We start from the raw sequence: 17,671 nt of genomic DNA on the forward strand, positions 1-17,671 counted from the left end.
ATAAAAAAAGATAATATCTTTATTATCTATGACTATAATGGTTCAGAGTGGTTCAATTATTTAAGGTTATGGTACATTAATATTTTGATAATATTGTTCTGTGATATTATAAAGATGTTGATAACAGAAGATATTTTACAAGGTGGATTGATCAATCCACCTTGATATTTGAAATTTTAATTTGATATCTCATTATTATGTTGATAAGGTTTCATTAATTTTATTTTATTGAACCAATAAAACTTATTGGACCAAAATCGGGCCTATAAATTTATGGATCAATAGAGTATGGTAGTGTGACGTCATGATAATGTTATCACACCGTGATAAGATTTATTGGTTCCAAACAAACACATTCCATATTGGTTTTTCAAAGTCAAATACAGTTTTTAATTTACTAGGTACTTAGTATTTACACTTAATTGTAAGACAATAATACTAGTGTTACTAACTAAGTGTCAATACTGATCATGGCAGCGTCTAGTTGGATTAAATTGCATTGTGTTTATGCATTTTTTAAAGAAGAAGTAAAGTTAGTCAAAAGGGGTGAAAATGCATATGAAAGTGGGCATGTGAAGGAATGTATTTTTGTAGACAATAATTTAAAAGGTGTAGTTAAGGCTAGTGTGAAGGATCAAACATACTCTGTACAAGTAAACCAATGAATAATCATTTCTGTAATAGTTGTGTTTAGTATTTTAGGTAGCTATAGATATAGGATAATTTCTAGGTATTAACAATAATGTAGGTAGTTAGCATTAATGGTAATGACGTATACTAATACTTATCTAAAAGCCATGATGTTAACAATTCTTTTTATTTTACTTAGATATATTTCTCTGACAATGGTGACATTACACGTGTTGAATGTGATTGCCCAAGGGGACTTGTGCGATGCCATCATATGGCAACATTATTAATTTTTGCAATTAAAAATATTTCAGTAACTAGTGCAAGTAATAATTATAAAATAATTTATTATTAAGCAACACGAAAGAATGTAATATTGAATTCATTTTAAATATAGGTTGTAGTTGGTCAAAAAAAGTTCCTTCACCTCTTATGACAACAAAACCAATTGATGCACTTTACCCTGTTCCTGAAAATAAAAAAATTACTGTGCTATAGCTACTTTTGATAGCAATGTAAAGTCTGATGTATTTTCAAAACTTAGAACCATTAATAACATCATCTATTGAAATAGAAGATATTATTAGATCTTCAGAATTTGAGAATGCTACAGATAGAGAACAGTATTTACTAAGTAAAGTTAGGATGTCAGAAGAAGAAATAAAAAGTTTAGCTTCACTAATGGATTCAATAATGGATCCAACCGACTTAACATTTAAATTTAAAACTGAATTCTCTTCATTGTGCTTGGTAGATTCATATAAGTTTATTTGTGATTCAATATCAATATCTGATTGAGATAGAGATACTACTTCTGAAGAATTTTCTTCAATTTCATCAGGTAATTCTTCTTCATTGGCAACTACTGTTTTCTACAAAAAAAAAATTAAAAATAATAAGTACCTAATAAATTATTATTTAAAATATTTTCTCAATAATATAATAAATATAGTTTTATTTAATAATTATATTATTTATATAAATTATATTATTCTATGTTTGTGGGTGTTGTTTGTATGCTGATGTTTATGTAGATTATGTTCAATAGGTATTTTAAAAAACCAAAGTATAGAAAATGATTATAAAACTAAAGAGAAAAACTAGATAATAATTAAATTAAATAACGATTGGTTTCTATTTAAGTATTAATTTAAATTCTAATAAAACTTAAAGGTTTAAACTCAAATTCAAAGAAAACCACACTTTTGAAAATGTTTTTTAATAAAAAATAGTGAATATAATATAATATGTTGCATATTATGTAACTAGGTACTAAATATCAACACTTAATTTTATTTTAACCCAAAGCTTGCTATGGAAATGTAAATATTAAATGTTAAATACAAATTTAACATACTGAGGTAGGTTTTGGTTTCCTTTTATTTTTTTTCTCTGGGGAAACAAACAAAAATTTTTTTTCTTTATTCCAACTGAATATTGTTGGATTATTTCCTTTTAATCCATCAATAAAATGACAGCTACATACTCGGGAGTTCACACTTGGACACCTTAAAAATATCAACATAATATACATTCAATTAAATTCTAATTATGAAATATAGGTAACACATACAACCTAGGTATACAATTCAGATATAGTATATTTAACAATCAAAATAAATGAATATAACTAATAGCTACCTTATATTTTGTGTCCATTTTAATTTCAACAATTTATTCGCAGGAAATCTAAAAAATTTACATACTTTTGTTTCGCTGTAATGGTTGCAATTTGGTACAAAACAATTGACCATAATGAACTACCTATACAATAAATTTAAAAAAGTAATAACATTGTACCTATTAAGCAAAATACCTTTAAAAATATGGATTTGTAATAAAAATATATTTATATTCACAACTATTGTTTAAACCCACCTGCAGTCAAACGTTAAGTAGTTACGTAATTTAACAATGGTCAAAATAAATCAATATTAAAGATTTTTATAAAAAAAAAAAAGTTAAGAACACAAATACTGTACACCGTAACTTGTTTAAGGTAACTTAACTTTATTAATGCTATTTTTCTGTGAAAACTTTAAAACTATGCATAATATTCTCATACAGAAATCGCTTTGTTTGGAACCAGCCACTCTTATCACCAACTGATTATATTATCATGACGTCATTACTATCTTACTCAATAGTGACTAATGGTCGATAACTTATTGGTTCAATAACTTTGTGCAACGTATTTTAATTTTTATCGATTCAATAACTCAACTTATTGGACCAATAACTATTTATTGAACCAATATAGTTTTGTCATAGAATACAATAGAAACGATACTCCCCCCACCACTTCACTTTTTTTCATTTTGTCAGCGGACTGATTGATGTTGTATGCATAGCGGGAGAACATGAAGTTATAAACAGTCAGTAGCTCTATTGTCACTGCAAACTGCGGATATCACCTATCAGTTGCCTATTACCACGGACTAAGATATATTATATCTTAGTCCGTGCCTATTACCATAGAATAGTAGTATTAGTATCAAAATTATTTTGAATGGCGGGAAATTATAAAGATAGGTTTGATAATATTCTATGGTTGATGTTGTGAACACAGCGGGAGAACATGAAGTTACGCACTTTATCAAATTGATTCAGGCAGAACAAAGGATTTCGGGAGAGTGTCGTTTCTATAGTATTCTATGGTTTTGTGCAACCGGCCCTAATAATAATAATAATGATAATCTCCAAGGAGATTAAAGACTAAATTGTAATAATGATGTACCTAACTTGATTATATGTTATCAGTGATCACATTTTTATTCTTTCTTCTTTGTTCCGTAGGTATTAAAAAATTATTATTTTTTTCAATCACGTATTTATCCCTTTTGATTCTTGAACATTCTACTGTTTTGCCCAACGACGCTACATTATTCAATATTGGTCATATTTTATGATTTACATAATTACATTTTCGTAAATTATAAAAAGAAGACAACTTTGGATATCATTTGTTGACCCTGTCAGCCTCTGTGAGTATCCAAAATAAATATTATATTTTTTGAAATAGATTAGTGATCTCTATTTTTATATTATTACAACTTCACATTTTATCATATTAAGTACTGTTATTACTTAATTAGAGTCGTCTGTACATATAATTTAAACTTATTTGTATCTTATACATATTTAATATGAAGTACCTACTTAGCTAGCTGTGCATATCACCCATGTATTTACTCTTTAGAAAGTATATTCTGAAATATTGCTATTACAGTAGAACTTCGATTAACCGTCACTGTCGGGACCGGGGCTTTGACGGTTAATAGAATAGACGGTTAACGGACATTTTGCAAAAAAACGTGTAAATACATATACATACACACAATTATTGTATTTTATATTTATATTATATATTTATCATATTTTACGTGTGTACTTAAAAAAAAAAAATACTTACATTGTAACAAATTATAAACATACATACCATACATATTATAAAAAAGAAATCTGTCATTTTAGTTTGTTTTTTTGATTATTTTGAAGATAATTATTTTTTTTTTCGGCGGTGACCGATGACGGATAACAGACAGTGACGGTTAATCGAGTGACGGTTAATCGAAGTTCTACTGTACTTTCAATTGGCTTAGTTCAAATTTTTATTACATTTATTTAAATTATTATTAATTTACAAAATATATAAGGGTGAATAAAATGTGTTTTGACCTATGTTTGAGAGCCTATATGGAAATATTACTGATTTAATAATAAAGATTAATAAATATTATAATGTTCAAACTTTTTATTTTTATTTATTGATCCTATAACTTATTGGCTCTATAGGTTTTATCGGTTCAATAAAATATTTTATTGATAGATAATCGTTGCACAAATCATTTCTTATATTACTATATTTTGAGCCACATACCATAATGGTTCAGAGTGGCATAAATTGTTTGAATAATAACTCATACAAACTTATAGTTAGGTACCTATTTTTAAATAAAAATCAATTTTCTTATGATTATTTATTTTTTATTTCAAGGGATCTGATATAGCTTCAACAAGTCGACTTTTAGTGGCTCTTGTAAGACTATGTTTTCAAGCTAAACAATGGGGATTACTTATTGAACTTATTTTTCTGTTAAAAAAAAGAAAATCTCAGTTGTAACTTGCGGTTGGAGCTATGGTCACAGAATTTTGTACGTTCATTGACCAAATGCCAGTCAAAAATACAAAATTGACGTTAATTGAATGTCTTAGAGTCGTTACCGAAGGAAAGGTAAATAATTCAATGTTTATTTTAAATTAAAATAATTTGATGTTATAAATTTAAACGTTGTATTATTGAACTTCATTGTTAATTTAGTTTATTAAAATTAAAATATAAATATTTTAGTATAAATGTACAGTTTTTTATTTTTATTCTTTAGGTATCTATGGAATTGGATAGAACTCGACTCACACAAAAGTTGGCTCAAATTAAAGAAGATTAAGGTGATGTAACTGGTACTGAAAGTATCAATCAAGTATTGCAGGTCAAGGATTATGATCAGTGGCATCTCGTGATTTCCACCGAAAGTGGTGAACAAGAAATTTTTATATAAAATCATAATTAAACTCATAAAAAAAAAATGGGCAATAATGTTTCCTCAATATATAAAGTGGTAAATTTACTACCTATGCCACCTTGGATCTTTTTCCAAAGCGTATCAAATTAATGAATAATTTTGGCTAGTTTCATACCTGTAAAACGTTATAATATATTCTACTTTACTTTCATCAAGCTTAGATAACCACACACATAGTAATTTATCGTATGTTGCATAATACAGTAGGTAGTACAATGTAAAACTTGAAAAAATATAATATAGTAATAGTTTATATGGTTATAATAGATTAGACCTAATTTGAAATTTGCCAATAATAACATAAACATGAAATATGAAAATATTGTAAATTAACAATTATTGTTGATAGTTATAGATTTATTTAAAAGTAAGACTAACAAAAATGAGTAATCTTACACAGTATAATTCAATTCAATTTATAATAAATTATAAGATGATTCTCCTTCACTTGTCGTTAATTGGGGGATTATTAGAATTTTACTAGATATTTTACTATATGTTTATTCCCTTTTTTAGCACATTCTATCAAAATATTATTATATATTATATTATATTATATTATTATTTATTTGGTAAATCTAAGTATAATAGGAGGGAATCGTGGGTTATTACTTATGACTTGTAAATAATAATTTATTTGTCATTTTGACAGATTTATACTGTGCACATTTTTAATTTACTTTTTAACTTAACTTTTGATAAATAATACAATTATAATTGATAATTATATTTAATTATTTGATACATTTTATAATTTTAAGATTTTTAGGTCAAGTTCGGGGCTCCAAAATAATTTATAAATATATTATCGTACCAAGTAAAATTTGGCTGTTGATCCAAAATCAACAAAATAAATGAAGACGACAATTATTTATTTTATTTGTTATAGTAATTTTTTTAATTAAACTTATTATAATATTTATTTCTTTAAAAATTAAAAAAAAAAATGTGATTTGTAATACCTAGTTTTATATACAGTTATGTCATATTAATACTATCTCACTCTAACTGTATTTAATACTGGGTATAACAATTCACATTTTTTTTTTTTAAATTTTTAAAGAAATAAATATTATAATAATATTTCTTGAAAAAATTACTATAACAAATAAAATAAATAAAAGTTGTCTTAATTTATTTTGTTGATTTTGGATTTAGTATTAAGATGAGTAAAAAAGTGTTTTGCTCTCTAACTTTTGGTGTTTAATTTATAAATAAGCCCGTTGGTAATTTGAGTTTGTGACCACTGATTTTCTCTAAATTAAATTAAAATTGTGTTAAAATAATAAATAATTAAATAATATAAAAAAATGAAGGATATTATTATATTATTATTTTAATATTTATTAAATATAACATTTTAAGAATTAATTTCATCTTATAGGATACCCTAAATACCCTATGCTATACGGATAGAACATTACCTCATTAAAAATGTTAAAAATTAATGTATCTTAAAATTGTTTTAATTACAATAATAATAAATGGGACTGGAACGGAATATACAGCATATAGCATGAGGATGATTGGCTTTGGTATTTGTTTGGAGATGTCATTTATAGCTAGTAGAAAAGGTGTTACTAAAATTGTAGAACCCAGGGGGACTCAATTTTCTTGTATCTAGATATCAGATAAGTAGTTTGAAGATTTGACTTGAAAGGAACGTTCAAGTAATAAGTTTTGGATGAAGTTGAGTAGGTTCCCTGTGCATATTATTTTGTTTAGTATGTGCATTATTCTGGGCCTCCAGGTTGTGTCATAGGCCTTGGCAATATTGAAGCTGATCAAACCTAAACTTTGCTTGTTGTTCATAGCTATTTCGATTTCATTTTTGTTACTTAGAAGTTTGTTAAGTGTGCTTCTATTTTGTCGAAATCCGTTTTGTTCAGGGGAGATATATTTTATTTTTTCGAGAAACCAGATGAGTCGGTGATTAATGATTGTTTCTAGTAGCTTACATAGTGTGCTGAGTAAAGTGATGGGGCGATAGCTTTCGGTGAGAAATTTATTCTTATTGGGCTTAAGGATTGGGATAACGAATCCATGTCTCTAGTATTTTGAGAATACGTTATTATTCTATATAGTATTGAAAATTCCAGCAGTTGTTTGATGCCGTTTAGGGGTAGATTTTGAATAAAAACATAAGGGATACCACCTGGTCCCGAACTTTTGTTTTTATTGGTTCTCAATACCATTTCTAATTTTCCATGGTTATTGGAGAGTTAATTAGGGTTTGTGTAGTATCATTTGGGTCGATTGTGTTTAGAAGAGAGTTGTATCGATGGCAATTAATTCATCGTCGTAGTTGGAAGTACTTGAGTTTTTTTGAAAGAATTTTCCAATAGAATTGATTACTTCCTTTGGTGTCGTTATGAGTACTGAGTTAGATAAAAGTTGTATGTTGCTTTGTCGGTTGGTTCCTTTGAGGGATTTAATTTTACTCCAAACTACTGAGGGATCGGTATGTGTGTCAAAGCTGTATGTGTAGCTTTCAGGATGAGGTTTTACTGAGTTTACTAAAATCTGGTGCGCGCTCTATGGCGTTTAATGTATGAAATCGTTTGGGTGTGTGTGTTTTGATATTTTTTTAGGGATTTGTTTTTATTTATAATAGATATTTGATTTCGTCGTTCCACCATGGGACCCGAGGTGTAGTTTGATGGCGCGGGTTGGGCTTGGAAGAGGAGATTAGACAGTTTAGTTAGTCGACTTTTAAATGTTCGATCGGTAACCAGTGGCCAAATTTGATCTAATATGTCCATTAAAGGCGATATACTGATATTTACCTCTTCAGTGAGTGAATGAATTGATAGATTTATTTATAAAATTTTCAAGTACATATATAAATTGGAGATATGAAATAAGTAAATTGTCACTTAGTATAAAGAATTTTTCTATTGATTTTTTATGTTCATCCTTAGTTGTGCTGTTTAATCTGTTAGTTGAATTTGATCTGGAACGAATTTTAGCTTTCTTTATTGTTTTTTCTTTTTTGACCCTGATGTTTGAGGGTATTTGATCATTTGGGGAATCTGGTAGTTTGAAGGACGATGCATCGGAGATTGGACTTTTGTATGTAACATTTTGTGTTAGCATTGATGGGAGTTCTTCATTATTATCGGATAAAAGAGGTGCCTCGGAAGTGATTTCTAAGGTCCAATCCATATTTGTGGGTATCTGATTTCCATCGAGTTGGGAGTTGGAGGGAGAGGAGTGTGTACCATCTTCTGTAAGTGCGGGTTGTGTTTCGTTCGTGTTTGTTCCATTAGGTTGTCGAGAACTTGTTTACTAGATAAAAATATACAGAAGCGTTGGTTTGAAATACGCGAAACAAAGATAATGTTGATAGGTTTGACTAATTTACCGATGGCGAATATGTACTCAATTTGAGGTATTCCATCGATAGAATTGAACACTATCGCTTGTTCTCTGCTCGGAGTGTTTTCCGTTATAATCACCGTAGCGAAGTTCATGCTGGTATTTGTGTGAATATGCGTGGGTTTAATCGAGTGTGCAGTTGACAATTGAGTCATTAGTGTGGGTTAATTGATTTGCGATAGCGGCGAAGACTGGTGTGTTATCAGTGGAACGGGCGTGAGTGGTCAGGTGTTTATTCTTAGATGGCGAGTCAGGTGGGGAATGGTTGATAGACGAGTTAGACAATCGCATACTTTTGTCGTGCGATGTCGTGGCTGATTTTGAGTTGAATTTGTTGGGTTGATATGATTTTGTAGATGATGGATTAATATTTTTTTGTAGGTGTCGCACTTTTTTTATTTGATATGTTAGAGGTGAGAAGTTTAGTTGGTTGAGAGGAATTGGTTTTGGGTGAAACTATTCATGTTGACAATGAAAAACAGGGGGCGTTATGTAAAGTGATTAAATTGTTATAGAATCATGTTACCTGGTAACGCCAGCCGTGGAGTAGTTATGTGCTATCGAGAGCTATAAAACGTTATCGCAGAGCACACGTGTTGTACGGTCGGCTGTAGAACACGAACTGCGATAGGTTTTAATTTTCCATCAACAGTACTATTTGTCTCTTTATTTTTTTCATAAGCTGTCCATGTGCCATCAGCTAAAAATTCAATTTCCTTACTGTAGTCTTTGAGTGTTAGATTTGAAACAAATTCCAAAAAATAATTTTCTATTTGTATGTCGTCGTATAAACAATGTTTATTACTGGTTGGATACATCCATGTTGGATTTTTCTCATTTCATTTAAATAAATGTGCTAGCATCAAAACATTGTAAATTATTTTGATTTATTAGATTTTGCAGGTATCTTCATTCTCATTTTACCCAATGAACATACCAAGGAAAAACGATAAGATGTAGTAGCCAAATCTGGATCGACATCTGCTATCTTTTTGATTATATGAATTTTGGCTCTTCTGAACTCCTACCTCCTTTATCTTGAAGTCTTTATACCAATGTTTCTGAAGTGACATAACGTGATTTTTTGTAATCTAATGTATAAGAATTACTGTCAGCATACCTACTATACTATAGCCAAACAAACTAAATCTTAAAATAATTTTTTTTGAATTTCCTAATGTTAAATAATTTGTGATGTTTCTACTCACATTTTATTGATTTTACTTCTACTTTTGTAGTATCGGTGATTTAAATTGTCCACAAATATTTGAGACTTAAAATTTACGCCAGTAATTATTGTGTATGTCATTGCTTGTTCTTGAACTGTAGAAATATAGTGAAAATCAATATGTAATCGATAGATAATTCCAATGTATTTCCTTATATACGCCATACAATTGAACTGAATGTAATAATTTCTATTTTAATTTCTTATTAGATACATTTTATATGATTATTATATATATATTAATTATAATATGTTAAAAAATATGGTCATTGAGAATATACCTTCCCTGTTAAGTCAATAATATTTATAATTACTATTTTCCGGGAAATTGAATAACCTTGCTAACAAATTCATTTTTTTTAATTACAAAATTTTAAAATTTTAAAATGTATTTTAAATACCAATGCATGTTTTTTAGCAATTCATTTAGTTGATTTCGCGGACGTAGTTTATATACGTCCGTGGATAATAGTCTCATGACGGCTACACTACAGACGTTATGAGAGTAATATAAATTAGAAACAAATATTATTGTAAATACTAAATCTTATAGTCAGTAGTTCTACAAGAACACAATTGTTTGATTTATTTTTAATTGTGCACTGTTCTAATATATATATATTTGAGGTTACATTATGTTATCAAATTTATATTTTTTGAAGAACGACCCCCATCTCCCTTGTTGACTCTTCATCTCCTCATTATTTCGATTTGTGTATTTTGAAGTATAGTCACCTGTTACTCTTACTACATCCACAGACAACTGCGAATGAGGTAAAGCATTCCATATAACGTTTTATATTGATCGCGGTTATTAAATCATATGTGTATTTTGCATACAATTATATTGTACGTTATGTTTGATCAAATTCTCGAATACACAATCTCGCTAGCCCTCCGAACACCTGCACCCAATAGCATAAGTTTATTATTTCAAGATCCAGTTTTAATATAACTATCGATAGGAGTAGTTTTATATCTTTTGTATTTTTTTACGTCATTAGTAATGACGTAATACAATTTTATGACAATAACGGCGATCTTTTGGATTTGAAAATTTAAAAATTAATGTTAATTAATGTTTGTAATCAATATCATTAGATAAATATACATATTTTTATTACATTTTATTATATTATTAATTATTATTTTTTTTTTCGATAATACTTATTTTGAATTCTTTAACACATATTTATGTACATATATTTTTTATTGTATAAATACATACTTTGGTTATATAAATACATATAAATCCGAGCCCTACATATATTGAATAAAATTAATATTATTGCATATTTCGATTATAAGAATGTAAAAAATGCATGTTTTATAGTATATTTCGTAAAACTTGTTTTTTTTGTCAAATATAAATTTTATTTCATGTAACACGCACGTAGTTAATGTGAATTATACATTTTATTTCTAAATTATTTTATTTTATTTTATTTCTAAATTGTATTATTTTAAGACAAACAGCCTATCATTGATGTATTTTAATAAATAAATATTTTTTTTGTAACTATATTTTAGTGTTAATCTTATAAAAAATTAAATGCATATTTTAGCATATTTTGTTATATAAAATGCATATTTTACAATTTTTTATTCCATATAAATCCTAGCCCTGTTCATTACAGTATCCTTTTCGTTTCGCGCCTTTGTTATGTGAGACATTTGTACTATAGCGAAAAAACTATTGAAGCCGTTAATAAAACAATGCAAGATTTAAGAACCAATCGAAGGATATTTTTTTATACCCAGTTAAATTCTTTAGATTGGTTTTTTTTTATAATATTTTCTTCATTTTTTTAATTTCCATTACAGACTCGACTTACATGAGGTTTTTCGTAAATTGTAGATATTTTCGAATTAAAACGTGGGTTACATACAACTAACTCTTCTGTCGATCGCAGAAAACTTGACTATGTAAAATATAATTAATATACCACTGAACTCTATACATGGAAGACGCTTTGTATATAATTCATGACGTGTTGAAAGTGTCCCTATATCGAGGACCACCATTTTTATTCCGCGAGTGTTCTTATCGATGAAGTGTCATGGATAGAATTAATTATCAGCTTATCTTCTACCAAATATCAGTGATATACGGTAGGTATCCACGGTTAATATCTTTTATCCTAGGGTGGTATCTTTACTTTTTATGTATTATCCCAGATCATTTTTATTGTATATTCCCCGAGATAAATCAAAATAGCAGTCTACTAGCGTGGGAGTGTGGGAGAGTTCTTTTCCCAATGCGTTTTCCATAGTATACAATTCAGCGAGAAATACACTTCTTGGGCGCAATTAGCTATTTGAAGTCCAGGACCCATCCAAGATGGTTTCACATAATAAGTCGAGCAGTGTTTTCTATTTTGATTGTTCGAGCGAGCGCAGCGAGTAAGAGACTACACCAGTATATATGTGCTTTTAATAATTTTTCTTAACTCCGAGGCCCACCCGAGGTAGTTTTACATAACAAGCCGAGGGATGTTTACGATTTTAACTGTCCAAATGACCTCAGTGAGTTACGCTGTGTGTATATGAAAATTTTCAATTAGGTATAACTTTACAATTAAGTCTGACAGCCAAATTCTGACTTCGTCGTCGTTAATAAATCAGATTAATTATTATTATTACTTTCCCGGACGAGCTTTCAAATATTTGTGACCCTTTATAGGAATTTTATATAGTTAGGTTATTTGGTTACCACAATTTAAATTTATTATGAATCTTATAAGGTTACATAATAATCTATACATATTATATTTTAAAAATGATAAAATATATTATATTTTATTATTTTACTTAAAAAAAATTATAAATTAAATTATTATTATTTTTAATTATATTTTTAGTGACTATGATGGCTAACCATGATTATAAAATATGGTGGCCCGTTTCCGGACTATTGACTTACAAACATTATTGAGAGCTTTTGGTCGAAGTACAGCAGGACGAAAATCTGAATTAAAAGATCGGGCACTTGAATTATTAAGAGCTATATTACCTGGCTTTAATCACGCGGAATATGTATCAAAAATACATGAAATATATTGTTCCATGCTAACAGATATGCCTAATAATAACGCTATTATGAGTCACAGCTTATTACAAACCCAACAGAGACAAATGATGGGGCAGATACAAATCCCACAACAAAGAATGTACGAACCTGCCCCACAATATCCTCAACAGCCAATGCATATGACCCAAGTTGGATTACCTACCACAGTTTATGTCCCAAATTCAAAGAGGCATTTATAGTAATTCCGTTGAAGAAAATACTATGGCTAACAATAACATTCAATATATTATATCGCGCAGTTATCAGCCTTCTGGACCTCGTTCTATTACGTCATCTCATTTGTCCTCAAGTCAGCAAATGAATGTGGTGTCACAAGATCCATTGGGATATGATATGCAAGGAATGACAGTATGAAATAATTCTTATACTCCATCTCCTAAAACAGTTGCCCAAATCAAGTTTAAAAAGTTACCATTTTATGAGGTAATTGACGTAGTTCTTAAGGCAACTTTTCTAGCTGGCACGGACAAATGTACATAACAAAACTTTCCTAAAGGTAGCTATATATTTTATTATTTATCTTAAGTGAATTATATTTACAATAAGTATATTATTTATTTAGGTACAAAAGAATCGCTATTCAAACTTTTTGTGTCACGCGAGGCCATCAATATTGTAGCCGGGAGTCGTGATGTTTCTCCGGGGAAGCAAGATTATTCCTACCAGTTCCAGACTCGAATTAGTCATTTAGTGGAACCTATGAGTAATGAGGTAATAGATTTTATGCCTCTTGGACTTAGGAGTTCAGAAGAGACCAAAATTTATATAATTAAAAAGATAGCAGATGTCGATCCAGATTTGGCCACTACATCTTATCGATTTTCCTTGGTGTGTCCATTGGGTAAAATTAGAATGAAGATACCTGCAAAATCTATACATTGTGATAATTTACAATGTTTTGATGCTAGTACATTTATTTTAATGAAATGAGAAAAAGCCAACATGGATGTATCCAACCTGTAATAAACATTGTTTATACGATGACATACAAATAGAAAATTATTTTTTGGAATTTGTTTCAAATCCAACACTCAAAGACTGCAGTAAGGAAATTGAATTTTTAGCTGATGGCACATGGACAGCTTATGAAGAAAATAAAGAGACAAATAGTACTTTTGATGCAAAATTAAAACCTATTGACTCTGTGAATTTAGATAGCGATGAAGAAAAATCTGTTGATATAAACATAGAACTTAACTTTAAAACTATCAAATGCCAAGAAAATTTAAGGTTTGTCGATTTGACATTAAGTGACAATGAAGAAGAACCATCAAAAGAAAAATATAAATAGAAAAATGAGGCACAGGCTGCTGATGCTATACAACCAGTTAGTGTAGTTGATTTAAACAACAAGCTTAAATACATCCACAACAAGCTGTTACCAGTTCTGAGCAAGGAGTAGTAATTGAAATAGACAGTCCATCCTCTCTTTCAAGCCCTATCACTACAACCGAAGCCTCCTAATTTTTATTATTATTGTAATTAAAACAATTTCAAGATACATTCATTTTTAACATTTTTAATAACGTAATGTTCTACCCGTATAGCATAGGGTATAGGGTATCCTATAAGATAAAATTAGTTCTTAAAATGTTATATTTAATAAATATTAAAATAATAATATAATAATATCCTTCATTTTTTTTATATTATTTAATTATTTATTATTTTAACACAATTTTAATTTAATATAGTGAAAATACATGCTCTTTAAAATACTACTTATGTCAGTGGTCTCAAACTAAAATTACCAACAGGTTTATTTATTAATTATACCCCAAAAGTTTGAGGGCAAAACACTTTTTTACTCATCTTAATACTAAAGCCAAAATCCAAAAATTAGAGTCAGATAGTATTTTTATGATATAACCGTATATAATACTAGGTATTACAAATCACATATTTTTTTTTTATGTAAAAAAAAAAATTATTTTGATGATATAAATGTTTATTGTGGGCCATATTTTTGAGACCACTGACCTATGTAATAATGTTTGGCCAGGCAGGATATAATATATTCCTATCTCAAAATATAATACCCCGAACAGCGATTTGTCTCTGTCCGGCAATATACATATTCCTCATAATGGCATAATATGTGACCTGTGGAATTGGAAAAAATTTGAAGAACTGGTATTTTCTACTTTGAGACAAAGATAAATTACAATAGTATTCTTAAAACCATAGTATTTTACTAAAATGAACAAGTACTTTTTTCACTTAAAATTCTTTCATTCTTTTGTACTTAACCTTATCCAAAAGATATTATAAATATGAAATAACTAATAATAGGCGATAATGAAATAGTTTGACAGGTAGAATAATAAGTGTTTTTTATGATCAAATTTCATATTATTCCTTGACATTTAAGTTCTACATGCTTATCATCATACATTAATATATTATTGGTGACAATTGACCTAGATTTCGTACTAAAACTTATAATTTATTTACTTGATATATTTTCATTTATATGGTGGTTTTAATGACTTATTTTGTAGGCATCTATCACTTATACATACTTTTTGTTTGATACTAATTTCTCAGTAGACAGTAGTCATTGAAAATTGTTTTATTTTCCATGCAATGGTTAATCAGTATGTTTATGGAGTAGATACCAATATTTATTTTCAGTAAGAAAAGAGTGAAAAATTATATTGCGTGTGCTGAGAGTAAAAAGGTTCTAGGTTTTATTTTTTCGAAATTGACTATTTTAAATATTCCTTATAAGTTTTCAATGGCGCATGTTTTAAGCTAAAAATTAGTTTGATACGAGTAATATTGCATGAGATACTCAAAGCAAAAATGTTCTATGTCTTTAAAATTAACATATTCGTTATTTTTGAATGTATTAGATAGAACCTTTTTACTCCATAACTTTTTTTGAGGATAAAAAGGTTCTATATTGAATTACAAAAACATTATTAAGAGTAAAAGAGTCCTATCACCACCAATAACACAATAATATCAATATTTCGATACAATAATTATTGTGTCATGGTCAAAACAAGTGTTTCCTATCCCGCCAATCGGACATAATAATTAAATAATATGAGTGAGCATTATTATAATATTGTTATCAGCTTATGTAACTGCTATTGAATACAATTTATAAATAGATGGTTTTCTGGGTAGTGAATACCTACTCTCATGAATTTGTGTTTATAGTTTTGATGACTTATTTTTTTTTTAATCTAATATCACATTACATGGTGAAAATATATTATAAAGTAAAATAAAATAAATTAAAATACATAGCTAAAATGAATTTGAGGAAAAGAACTCTACAAATATTTTTTCATGTCTAGAATGGTTGATCAACAAAATTATGACAAACAATTGTCTGTTGATTCTAAATCAACGGTTGAAACATTGTATTGTTATGACTCTGATGCTGACAAAGAGTATAAGCCTTATACAGAGAAAAAAATATAAAATAGGTTAGGTTAGGTTAGGTCATTATGTCCTATATATTATATTATAAACCTATATAGATATAATAATCTTGACATCTTGTAGGCGCTTTATTAGATTTTGTATGTACCTACTTACAGTACTTTTTTTCTTAAACATCAATACATCATTATAAACAATAAAAGTTATCTCATACCATTAATATCCAATTTAGAGCCAGTTAGAATTATATACCTAGTTAATTTGAACAAATATTTTAATAATATACTATGAAGGAGGGTACCTATTTAGGTACCTAGGTACCTATTTGGAAACAACTTTAAATGTATTGTAGATATATTGTTGTTTAAATATATTAATATATTACTTATTTATTTTGATGGTAATCATTGATACCTACAATTCATAATAATAGCATATTATAGAGCATGAGTTACCTACTTTAATATTATTATGTAGATTACTTGCCTAGTTATTTTTATTTTAGAAAAAGTTACTGTAATATGAGTGATTCAAACGATTCTTAAGTTCACAATTGGCTCAATAATTATTGTAATGAAACACTAAAATGTAAAAAAGACAATATTTGTCGAAGGTAAGAAGGGTGTTATTAAAGAAAAAAAAATATTTTAATATATTTTAATATAGAATATTCTATATTAACATACGTATTCAATTTATTAAATTTGAGTTATAACAGTTAAATTTAAGTGTAATTTAAAATATTTATGATCTCATAATTATGCTTTTTAATTCAAACCACACAACAATGAAAGACAAAAGTAAAGATTTTGCTGAGAATGTGAATATTCTGGATGTCTCCTCAAATTTTAATAATGGTAAACAAAATGTATTTCAAAGTAGTGTTTCAGACATTTTAAATAGAGTTGATATAGATACTAATGCTGAAAATTATGATGGAAAACTGCTTGAAAAACAAAGGTAGGTATTTTTATATAAATATATATATATAATACAATAGCTATTAAACTATTTTATTATTTATTTTATACAATTTAAGGATACGTGTATCTCTAGTTGAGGATGAATCAAATATGAACATATATTTTGCCAAGAATGTGAATATTCTGGATGTCTCCTCAAATTTTAATAATTGTAAACAAGATATATTTTCAAAGTAGTGTTTCAGACATTTAAATCTAGTTGTTATAGATACTAATGTTGAAAATGATGATAGAGAACTGCATAAAAAAGCAAGGTATTTAATTATTTTTTAATTGCATCTTTAATTTAATATGTTTATAATTAATCATTTATAGCATAAATACTAAATACAAGGTATAATTTTTATTTTTTAAGGTCTTGTAGTTTATACTGAAGAATCCG

General features: G+C 28.0%; 3 protein-coding genes and 1 long non-coding RNA gene across 6 annotated transcripts in view; 3 read left to right on the top strand and 1 right to left on the bottom strand.

Moving 5' to 3' along the window:
• Window positions 1-801: 801 nt before the first annotated feature.
• On the bottom strand, window positions 802-3,013 carry LOC107882854. Of its 3 annotated transcripts, XM_029485913.1 has the most exons (4): window positions 2,509-3,013; window positions 1,988-2,394; window positions 1,344-1,502; window positions 802-1,099 (listed from the first exon to the last, which is right to left on the bottom strand). In XM_029485913.1, exons 2-4 carry the CDS (start codon window positions 2,162-2,164, stop codon window positions 1,061-1,063), a joined length of 375 nt encoding a protein of 124 aa, XP_029341773.1. In that variant the 5' UTR covers window positions 2,165-2,394; window positions 2,509-3,013; the 3' UTR covers window positions 802-1,060. The 3 variants fall into 3 exon arrangements, with proteins under 3 accessions (XP_029341773.1, XP_029341771.1, XP_029341772.1); XM_029485911.1 differs by having other exon boundaries at window positions 802-1,502; window positions 2,509-3,005; XM_029485912.1 differs by lacking the exon at window positions 2,509-3,013 and having other exon boundaries at window positions 1,262-1,502; window positions 1,988-2,170.
• A 420-nt stretch (window positions 3,014-3,433) lies between these two features.
• Window positions 3,434-5,901, top strand: LOC107882857. The gene is made up of 3 exons (XR_001678945.2): window positions 3,434-3,614; window positions 4,628-4,864; window positions 5,016-5,901. It is a non-coding gene; the product is annotated as an uncharacterized LOC107882857 (long non-coding RNA).
• A 6,810-nt stretch (window positions 5,902-12,711) lies between these two features.
• Window positions 12,712-14,201, top strand: LOC103308383. Its single transcript, XM_016801867.2, has 5 exons — window positions 12,712-13,088; window positions 13,150-13,258; window positions 13,310-13,382; window positions 13,473-13,817; window positions 13,906-14,201. Exons 1-5 carry the CDS (start codon window positions 12,712-12,714, stop codon window positions 14,199-14,201), a joined length of 1,200 nt encoding a protein of 399 aa, XP_016657356.2.
• Window positions 14,202-17,093: 2,892 nt separating this feature from the next.
• The window catches only part of LOC107882859 (integrator complex subunit 13-like), a 9,500-nt gene continuing 8,922 nt past the window's right edge, over window positions 17,094-17,671 (top strand). Inside the window, exons 1-3 of the mRNA XM_029492836.1 lie at window positions 17,094-17,266; window positions 17,346-17,403; window positions 17,467-17,543. Of these exons, the coding sequence (XP_029348696.1) occupies window positions 17,094-17,266; window positions 17,346-17,403; window positions 17,467-17,543 (308 nt within the window). The remainder of the gene's footprint in view (window positions 17,267-17,345; window positions 17,404-17,466; window positions 17,544-17,671) is intronic.

The sequence above is a fragment of the Acyrthosiphon pisum genome, chromosome X, assembly GCF_005508785.2.
Source record: "Acyrthosiphon pisum isolate AL4f chromosome X, pea_aphid_22Mar2018_4r6ur, whole genome shotgun sequence".
Classification (NCBI taxonomy): Eukaryota; Metazoa; Arthropoda; class Insecta; order Hemiptera; family Aphididae; genus Acyrthosiphon; species Acyrthosiphon pisum.